This window comes from Notolepis coatsorum, assembly GCF_963971535.1.
Source record: "Notolepis coatsorum genome assembly, chromosome: 13".
In the NCBI taxonomy this organism is placed as follows: domain Eukaryota; kingdom Metazoa; phylum Chordata; class Actinopteri; order Aulopiformes; family Paralepididae; genus Notolepis; species Notolepis coatsorum.
In genome coordinates, this window is record NC_140177.1 from 46,544,486 (window position 1) to 46,555,211 (window position 10,726).

Sequence of the window (10,726 nt, forward strand, 5' to 3'; positions counted from 1 at the left end):
CCGATGTTGAATGGGCCATAGTAATGCAGATATAGCTATAATATTTAAAAAGTTATAGCCCTGCAAAGAAGGTAAACATCTCCATAGGCTTACAGCGGTGGCAGAGAGGGCATAATGATGGGCACAATCCATGGCTTCAATGTGTTAACAGACAGGTAAGCAAGAATATAAAGAAAAATAATAAGAGTATTGTTGAATGAGGCCCATTGTTTTGTTTCAAATCAAGTGTGCTGTAGTAAAAAAAAAAAAAAAAAAAGTTTCACTGTTCTAAGATTTACGGACTGCACTGTATAATATAATATAATAATAATAATATTAATCACAATCTCATTACAAGTGCTCTCTGACGATTTCCGTCCCACCAGGGATACAAAAACCCTAATGCAACTGCTAATGTAAACAAGCAGGCATCGCTTAACCAGTGCCATGATAAATTCAGCCAACCCAAATACCTTTGAGGTTGTGTGTTGCAGTGTGTTGAGATTCCAGCACAGCTACACGCCTCAGGCAATGAAAAAGGTAATGCCTAATAAATTACCCAGCAGGCCCCTAACCATCTAACCACAATACAGTCCCTGATGTCAGACAGGGCAGCTGGACAGTGTAGGCTTAACCAATGCAAACAGCTTGCAGCCTCTGGATACCCCCCCTTCCCCCTTCAGTGGCGAGTGAAAGAATCCAATGAGGTCTAACGGAACAACCCGCCATGCTGGCAGTGCAGAGTGGCTGGGGGGGCCTCCAGCGCCCATTGTGTGCTAGCGTGCAATAACTGTCTCAGGGGAGCTGGAGTCACACTTCAGTTGAAAAGACCGCCAGCTGTTGGGCCATGCGTTCATCTCCCGAACCAACAATAGGATTGGGGTTGAAATGGGGCTGAAATGAATCAAGTGCCATCACAAACACTGACACTATAGTATACAGCCACAGAATATAGGCTAATATAGTCTGACGCTTTCAACTTGACACTGCAAATCAACAGGAAATCAACTGCCATTTTAGCGGTTTCCTAGCAACCCATCAAACATTCCAATGAAACAATATACGTTCTATTTGGGGTGTGTTCGTATATTGGCACTCCGAGTGCCAGAGTGCACTTCAGTAAGAGTAGCAGAGCATTCTAATGTTTACAACGATAGTTAATAGTATCAAGCTAACTGGCTAAAGTTGCTAGCATGTTAGCTGACACTCAACAACGAAAATAAATCTTTGTCGGACCACAACTTGCCACAGCTTTTTCATGCACATGCTTGCAGGATGGAGTAGGAGCTTAAAGTGTAACTGACAAGTGTATGATATTTACATATTTTATCTTGTTACCTGAACCGTTCATGAATATATACATATATATATAAATATTTTGCACTGTGTTCCAATAGAATAGTAGTGTTCTTTATTTTAATGAGTGTCAGATTGCATTAACGAAAGACGGTTTCAGTGGAATTGCATTGCCTGGTAACAGCTTGGACCCAAGTGTATTTCCTGTTGCAGTGTTTGTCAATATCGATCGTTGACAGGAAATAGTCAATTGTTTATGTTGTCACGTTGAGAAGCATCTATATACTAAAAACAATGCACTGTCTGTCGAATACATAAATAGGCCAAACTAATGCAGTGTACTTTATCTTGTGTGTGTAGTAATATGTACACACTACTACTGTACACACTACCGTTGTTACAAAGGATCAGATTAAACCGAATATATATATTTATTGATTGATATATATTGCATAGTATTTGTATATCGTTTGATATCCCTTGTATATTCCTTCCAATACCGACTGAACCAGGTATTGGAGAAACACAAGACGGTGTTCTCCATCGACGACGGAGACTACGGATACACTACCACGATCACTCACTACATCCCCACCGGGGACACACATCCCATCAAACAACGGCACCGCCGGATACCGCCTCACATCTTTCTGGAAGTGAAACGGCACGTGCAGGACCTGGTCGCCCAGGGCGTCCTAGTGGAGAGCTGTAGCCCATGTGTTACAAAGGATCAGATTAAACCGAATATATATATTTATTGATTGATATATATTGCATAGTATTTGTATATCGTTTGATATCCCTTGTATATTCCTTGTACATATACACGGAATATCCCTTTAGCCTAGACCAGACCATAATATTTCATTCTCCTATTGGACAGCGGTCCACAGGCGCCAGGGCCATGCCTCCGGAGTCAGGTTCAAGGCCACCGTCAAGACATGTCTGTACATGCCCGGCCTTGCCCAGGAATACGAGACAGAAATGAGGTTGGCACTAGATTGTTCGCGTGCATATAAATATGGCGCAGGTGAATACAGAAGTAGAGTTACCCAATAAGTTGAAGCCTCACCCACGATACTCCGTGCGGTGAAGTATGGCCTGTTTGGCCCCAAATAGAGCATTGAGACCGCGTGCGAATTAATAACTGAATTGTCAGAGTTTGGCGTTATACCGTCGAGTGCGACATATTTCTATTAAGTCAGTAATAGTCTATTTGTGTATAGTGTATCGTGCGGCTAAAGTTCTACAGTGACCAGCATCACCAACGCTTCCTCGTATCAGCTAGAGTGCTTATCCAGGCTGGGCTGCTTTCATGGCGCTTTCACCCGAGGAGACCTAGACGAGAACCGTGTGGACATGTACACTGGATTAATCTACCCGACGACTACATAGCCCTTTGCGGCTGGATTATATTTGTTTTGGTCCTGTGATTTATGGAGCGGAGAATCGCCGACGCCTACACGTGTTGGATTTACCCTGTGAGGAGACCAGTCGAGTCTGCGCCTCAGAGAGCCTGAGGCCGGCTAGCTTTCTTCACTGTGGAGCTACAGTCTACGGAGAACAGCTGTATTCGTCTGTGGATCAAGAGACTATTGCACCGTCTCCTGTACTTGGAGTCTCCTTAGTCATCGTTGACCAGACTCTCTACTACCGACAGATCCTCTACCCCTGCTGGCTTACAACCGGGGGGACCCTTCCAGTATCTCCCGCTATATATTACTAGTGTACCATAGATATAATTCCCTAAGATTCAGGTTGTATAATTACCTCCTGCGTAACCAGAGAATAGACATTCATTATTGATTTGCCTACGCACATTCCTTTGCCTTATAAGCGCATCCAAAGTAAAATACAGAGAAGTATATTATGTACCTTTTGCTGCAATAAATACTTGATTACACCTTTGTGTGGAACCGATTCATTGTGGGAAGTGTTCATCATATTTATATATCATGTACTGTATGGCCAGTAATTAAAGTACATAAAGCGGTAGTGGTTTAATGATACCATACTTATCAATACAGTCAGGGAATTGTACCCCTCAGTTACAACCGTTATTAATATTATTATTACCTTAAACCATACAAGATCCTAACATAATCAGGTCCAGTTATTACAAAGTTACACACCGCTATTCTATATGCTTATGGGTGGTCTTACCCGCTACACTTTGAAAGTATACTTTTCCCTTTTCCCCCTGTAAATAAGCAATTAGCGGGAAAAAGGGCCAGCTTTGAGGCTGAGGCCCAAACAACATCTCGGCTCCATCTGAACAGTTGCCTGGCAACAGGGACCCAGGAGCAGTGGCCACATGTTGTGTCTATGAGAGGCAGGGCTCAGACAAGGCCTCTCAAATGTCACACACATATACACACTGTACCTATATGTATGCTGTACCCATGCTGGGCCAGGGTAGGGTTGTCACAGTTTGGCACAGTATCAGATTTAGCACCATTTGTTTTTTCCACTGGAATAATGAGGAATTATGGTTTCTTTGGAGTCCCTAGTTACCCGACCATAGCAACCACTCACTGCGTGATTTCTACAGACTATCAGCCACTTGGCAGAGATCACTTATTTTTTAGCATCTTGAATACTCACATTTATACCTCAATCTGCAGTGATTTCTACATTAATTTGATATAAAATCATGTTCATGTTAAATCTTTTTTGCCAAAAAAGTGCATCTTCTTTGCCTAGGAGCTTCTGCTAGCTAGCTAAATAGTTAACGCTAGACAATGAATTGGCTGTTATCTGGATAGCGGGCTTGAATCCCCCTACATATAATAGGCCTAGAATGCTATATCTTAAAATGGAAATTGAAAGATTTCTTCAATCTTACTGTTCTGAAGGTCCAGATTAGTCCACGTTTATTATTTTCTATATATATATATATTGTTTTTTTTTTTTATCCACTTTTTCTCCCATTTTCTCCCATCCCAATTTCGTATCATCGAATTCAACCCTCCCCTGTCACGAACGCTGTTTCTTGCCTCCCACAAGCCGGCTGCAATGTGGACAAAGTCATACATAGCACAAGTCCCCTCCGGTACTTGAGGCAACAGCAGTCGCATCTTTTCACCTGCGCAGCTCGATCTCTCAGTGGCGAGGAGTAACGCGTGGGAGGCTCACGCTGCCCCCGACACTTCCTGATTCTACTGCGCAGGCGCACCAACCGACCTGTAGGAGTCGCTGTCCACAACGCCCGATCCCCACCCATCAGTTTCCCACCCCCTAATACGGCCAATGTGTATTAGTATGAACGACCAGCTAAACTGAAAGCAATGTGGAGCGCTGGGCTCGAACAGGCGAGCCCAGCGTCTCCAGCATTCATGGCGAGCGCCTTGCCCACTACGCCACGTAGCCGCCCTATATATATATATTGTTTTATTTATATAAGATATATATTTACTGTAGACCTGATAGTGTTTTATTGTTCGCCTGTATATGCTCCTTGTATTGTGCGCTGCATACAGCGCGCACCCATTGGAACAGAGAAAGTTACCGTTAGTTATGTATATACAGCGCGAGCCACTCACCACATATTGAACGGAGAAAAAAGATACCGTTAGTTGGAGAATAAAGTGAGGAGAGAGAGGTGTTTTGGGGTGTGGTAGTAACGTTAGTGCCGTTATTAGTTAGAAACGGTGTTGTGGTGTCGCCAAAGGAGAAGTGGAGTGCCATACTCCAGCATCAATCTGCCGACGGCGACGGGCAGACGATAACAGAGAAAGAGGACGTTTAGACTGAGTTCGGTTGAGGCTGAACTCAGATAGCATTAGCAACCAACGGACTGTTTGCTAGTTAGCCCCAGTATAAAGGGCTAACAAACTACCAGAAGGTTGGGCGTAGGAACCCAGTCCGTATGAGACCCTTCTATCCAGCGACTACCCGGCGGTCTTCACGGTCACCGTCTACATCATCGTCGTCTCCGCTGCTTTCCTTCATCATTTACATTGGGCTAGTGATGTACCGTAGCTAAATTAAAAGGTGGGTAAACTATCAAGTCAAGTCAAGTTTTATTTGTCACAGCATACAAGTATACAATGAAATGCGGGGGGTCTTGCCCGCAACGATTGTGCATAATACAATAGTAATATATAATAAGAATCCAATAAAACGACATTGTGCAATAATACAAGTAATCAAAGTAGGGCATATCGGTATATGTACATGAGTTATTTACAGAGCATGGTAGGACATGCTAGGTCCTGTGGTAGTGCAATACACTGTTAGCTACGGATGAGGCACTGGGTCTTTATGTACACTGCTATACAATGCTATATTATACAATCTCAAGTTATACTATACTATTCTTAAAAGTGGCCTTTCCTTTTGTAAAGTGACCATAAGTGTGAGCATGTGCAGCATGTGTGTGTGTGTGTGCTCATGTTAAAGTGGCTGCTAGTGTGTGAGTGTGTACAGTGTGTGTGTGCTCAATCATGTGTGCTTGTGTGTGGACTCTGTGGAGAGTTCAGTGTTCAAGGCTCTGATGGCCTGGGGGAAGAAGCTGAGCCGAAGTCTCTTTGTCCTAGTTGCTGGTGTTCGCAGGCGTTTGCCTGACCTCAGCAGCTTGAACAGGCTGTTGTTGGGGTGGTGAGGGTCTTTCATTACTCTGCAGGCTCTGGATTTGCACCTCTTGTTGTATAGGACCTGCAGGTCCTGCACTATGAATAATGATCACAGTAACAGCATTGGGGATCACCAGGCTGTTTATGAAGAAACATACATGTAGGGCTTATATATAGAACCCCCCCCCCCCCCCCCGAAAAAACGTGTATTTCCTTTTATTTCCTTTAAAATACCCCATTATCATGTCTTGTTTCAACACTTCCTATAATCATATCTATAGACTACATTACAATCATAAAGATAACATCTCCTTAACACATTAATTGCCAAAAACGAGTTAACTCGTTATTGCCTGCCATGCGAATATCGCCAAAAACTAGTTAACTCGTTTTTGGGATCGTTATTTCGTTTATTCGCTATATCTATTCATAATTCATGGCTGCAGCCTCTGCAGACCCTTCAGACCCTGTCTGAGCTGGCAGACGGTCAACACCGCCCTCTACTGCCTTGCGGAGATATTGCACTCCATTGGAAATGGGCTGGTGTGTTTTCTGAGCCGATCTGAGCCGTGGGGGCGGGGTTTAAATACTCAGGCGCGGCAGGCCTTTACAATGATGGCATGGAACACTAACCCCGCCTGCCCGTTCATGTGTAATGCTCGGTAATGTCGGGGACAGGATCGCTGTGGATAACTGGAATGGCGATCAGATAATTGGATTCTTTTTTTTGCATTACATCAGAGACAAGGTAAGGACACTATATATAAAATCTTGCGTTGATCTGATATTTCTTTCTCCCGCGATCAAAGCTATCTGTGTGGACCGTGTTGTGCTTTCTACCGTTGGCTGCGGTGGGGGGGGGGGGGGCGCTCCGCTACGAGGGCCATTTCATGTATGCACGAGGAGATATAATAATGATAATCTAGCGTTGATTTCAGGATGATTAGATAATCAGCAGAAAAATTTCAACGTGATGACTGGATTACACTAAAATGCCTTTTTCTCGTCTTTTCCTGGAATTACTCAGAATCACCCGAACCATACTCGTATTCAAAACGGTATAAAACGGAAATGTACGGATGAAAAAACAATCTGTTTTTTGCATGTTGACCAGAAGCAACTCACCGACAGTCGACGACGTTATTAGATCCATAGCTATAATATAAAATATAGTTTTAGGACTCACAAGTCTGGCATTCTATAAACTATATCCATTGAATAAAGACCTGGCGCTGAAGGGGGATCAGTGCCCCTGCTGCTGCCGGTCAATGTGTTAAGAAGTACATAAATTATTTCACAAATAAAAATATATAATAATATAAGTAAATCACCAATGATGTCATCGCTGCCAGCATCCTTTGAAAGGGGGCCAGTATCAGATACTTTGGGGTGCCATGCCAGCCTGCTTTAAATGCCGCATCGGCATTCCTCTGGGTGATGTCACAGAGAGGAGAGCAGACCTCTAGCGAACTGCAGACACTATTTCCTCAACCATTTCTACAACTCTCCTCGAGCTGGGCCTACTACTACAGTTGAAGAAATAAGTGTCTGCAGTTCACTAGGTCTGCTCTCCTCTCTGTGACATGGCCCGGAGGAATTTCTTGGGGTGCCGATGCAGCTGAGCTCTCGAGACACAGAACACCATACAGACACTGAACCATAACAGACCAGACCACCACAAAGACCAACTACAATGTGAATCACTACCCACTTTCAAAACCACTCTCAAAGAGCACCTACGGGAGACTGCAATTCGAAACTGGCCCCTGTAAATGTCTAAACCCAACCCCCTCCAATGTACAGTTTCCCCCACCCCGCCTACCCAACCCCCCACTTCACCCACCTCCAATGTACAGTTTCCCACCCCACCTACCCATCCTCCTCCAATGTACAGTTTCTTCCCCCTCAAATGTATATACTCTCTTTTCAGACTCCTTTTGTACTCAAACAGTACTGTATATTTGTAGATCTGGTATGTCATAAATGTCTAGATGCAACAGTACTGTCTACCTGTATGTCATATGTTATGATGAATTGAAAATGGGGGACCTGATGTAAACAAGACGAAAGCCTTTCTCTGGTCTGCATCCCCTTAACAATTGTGTGTATTGAGCTGTACTGTATTGTACCCATTCTGCAATCTGTTAATAAAATGGTCAATCAATCAAGTATAGGGACAACCAATACACTGATGTGGTAGGAACTATATAACCCCTTGGTTGATCTTTAGGTGGGGTTGAGGGGATGGTATCATGATGACAGGGCGGTGTGGTGAAAACTGACCTCTCACTGCCAGGGGTTGTGATCCTGTAGAAGCGATGCCTCAGGTGATGCTTATCTCCATGGTAACAGGTGGTGCAAAGGTCATAGTTGGTACACTCTGCACACTTCCAGCGAATCCCAATGATGGGCTGCTGCCGGCAGGTATCGCACATGGTTCCATCATGCTTGATGCCTGAGTTTGCAAAGTAAAGGGATAGCAGGCCAGTTACAAGTAGGAGACGGTGAAATTATTAAAGGGTTGTACAATAGATGTGCAGATAAGTGCCACTGGTGGATGTTTTGAAGGCTGTACCAGCATGGCCATCCACACCTCTGGCACAGTGGATGGAGATCATCCATCCAGAAAATTGTGTGGGAATTGGTAGCCTATTCGCTTTAACGTTGTATCATCCATTCCTTGCAGACTTGTTTTACACCAGAAACTGTGTTGTGATCCGTAACACTTTAGCACATAGGACTAGTGTCTGACAAGCTGTTGCAGAGCTCCTTTCAGGACATAGTGGTGGTGGAAAGGCACTGCTGATGATACCAAATTACTATTAAAGTGATCTGTTGTGTGGGGGTTGACTGATGGGACATTTCACACGGTGCTGTAGCAAGTTCACAGGTTAGTGCAGTATCACTGTTACAGTTTCAACTGTGTTGAGTATCCGAATCATTATCAAGTCAAACACTGTTCAGTCACACCCATATCTCGTTACCGGCAGTGATCCTTGTAAGATACACAAATACATTCTTATAACTTACATCCGCATTAAATCACTGATAATGAATCACTGATACTATAATTATTTCATTTGATCAAAAGAAACGTATTCTCTAACTGCACCGGCCACTAATGCCTAGACGCAAGTCCACAAAAATGCATGTTGTTGTGAGCAAAGCCCAAACAACTTCACTTCCCTGTTTTATTAACTCTACAGCTTTGCTACACAAACAAAAATCAGAAAGCAAACAAACGTGAAGCATTTTCCTCAAAAGTTTCAAAGTGAACAAACCAAAAAGGAGCTACCTGTGGGAGCACTGTCAAATATCCTCACGTCATAAGCACCAGAGCAGCGGTAGTTGGCAGCGGTCCCGTTATCCCACACAACCACCACCTCCTCCGGACTCTCGAAGCTCCTGACGGTGCCGACATGTCCTTCCCCGCCGTCCTGCTTGCCCCACTTCCAGTCGGGTCCACGGATCACTCTGGCCCCGACTCCTTCCATCATCACACGGTTATTCCGGCCGGTGGTCATTGCCGAAACGATCTCGCAATGCCCCAGCTAAAATGAAAAAGCCAGCTAGCAGACTATGCTAAGCCAGCTACTTGTGATTTGGGTAGACAATTTCGAAAAAGCGAGCCTGAGAGCAAGTGCCACAACAAGAGGTCTGGGGGGGAAGAGCTCGCTGCCGAAAGAAGCTGTTGAATTCCACGCACTTTCTTCTTCCCGAATCAGTTTGAACTCGCAGCGCTTCAGTGTTTCGTTTCCATGTTTGTATCCAATGTGGAGAAACGAATCATCCCACCAGCTTTATGTACTAGCCATTGCTGGCTAACGTTAGCTAGATCTTTGTTGGCGAGCTAGCTGTATCTTCTCCACTGACTCCACACAAGAATGCCACCTCTTCAACTTAGCGAGCTAGTAGTCGCTAGCTAGCCAATGTAGCGAGCTAACCTTCCTTCCCTGGTTAGCTAGCAAGTCCTTAACGTCTAACGCAAAATATGGTCGTCTGAGCGTTCGCTTATCTTTTTTTGTTGTTGCATGCAATTACTGAATTTCTATCTGTGATGTTTCCTTTGTCAAACGGCTCCCCGGAATCAACTCAGAATAGACGCGTCGCCATTATTATTGTCAATCATCGTTCAAGTAAACGGCTAGCTGGTGTGAATACGGAGGTAAACGACGACACACGAAGACGTTGGCTTGGGAGAGGGGAAAAAAACAAAAGCGCTCGTGGCGTCACACAGGGCGGGGCGAAGAAAGAGCTCCATGGGCGGGGCAAAGAAATGATTCCGTTTTGTAATTATTTGCATCTTTTATTATTATTATTATTATTTAACCTTTTATATATGGATGTATACCGGTAGTCTACGATATGGTAGGATAATATGTGATTTATGTGGTGGTGATGATGGTGATGATGAATTAGTGAAGTTGTGTGTGTGTCAGTGGCGAATCCTTGTGGAAGCCAACGGAAGCCATGCCTCCCTATAAATTTCATATCAAATTATGAAATATGAAATATGAAAAAAAAAAAAAAATTAAATATAATTTTTTTTTAATATAGTTTACATTCATTTTCATCTGTGCATCTGTGTTTTTTTTTTTTTTTTTTTTTTTTTAAATGTCTCCCTCTTCTCCTTCTCACTCCCTCTAACACACTGTCAGACTGTGCTCACTACTGCAGCTAGTATAGGAGAGAAGCAGTGGGTAGGTCTCTTTCTCCAGGCTTCCAGCATTATAGAGTGAGTCCAAACTCCAAATCCGATCCTAGCCAATCAGATTCGAGCTGACTGCCACTGGCCACACCCTAAAAGTTTAAAACGGAGCTGGGAGGAAGACGTTCAGCATAATATTCCACCTGGAGGCGGGGCAGGTGCCATATTT

At 43.9% G+C, this 10,726-nt stretch overlaps 1 protein-coding gene across 4 annotated transcripts in view; it reads right to left on the reverse strand.

Annotated features, from left to right (window-relative positions):
- The window catches only part of mib1 (MIB E3 ubiquitin protein ligase 1), a 185,627-nt gene extending 175,631 nt beyond the window's left edge, over window positions 1–9,996 (reverse strand). For all 4 annotated transcript variants that reach the window (XM_084326843.1, XM_084326842.1, XM_084326841.1 and 1 more), the window contains exons 1-2: window positions 9,145–9,996; window positions 8,133–8,304 (exon numbers count right to left, since the gene is read on the reverse strand). In XM_084326843.1, coding sequence (XP_084182969.1) covers window positions 8,133–8,304; window positions 9,145–9,373 — 401 coding nt within the window. In that variant the 5' untranslated portion in view covers window positions 9,374–9,996. The remainder of the gene's footprint in view (window positions 1–8,132; window positions 8,305–9,144) is intronic.
- Between the last annotated feature and the right edge of the window lie 730 nt (window positions 9,997–10,726).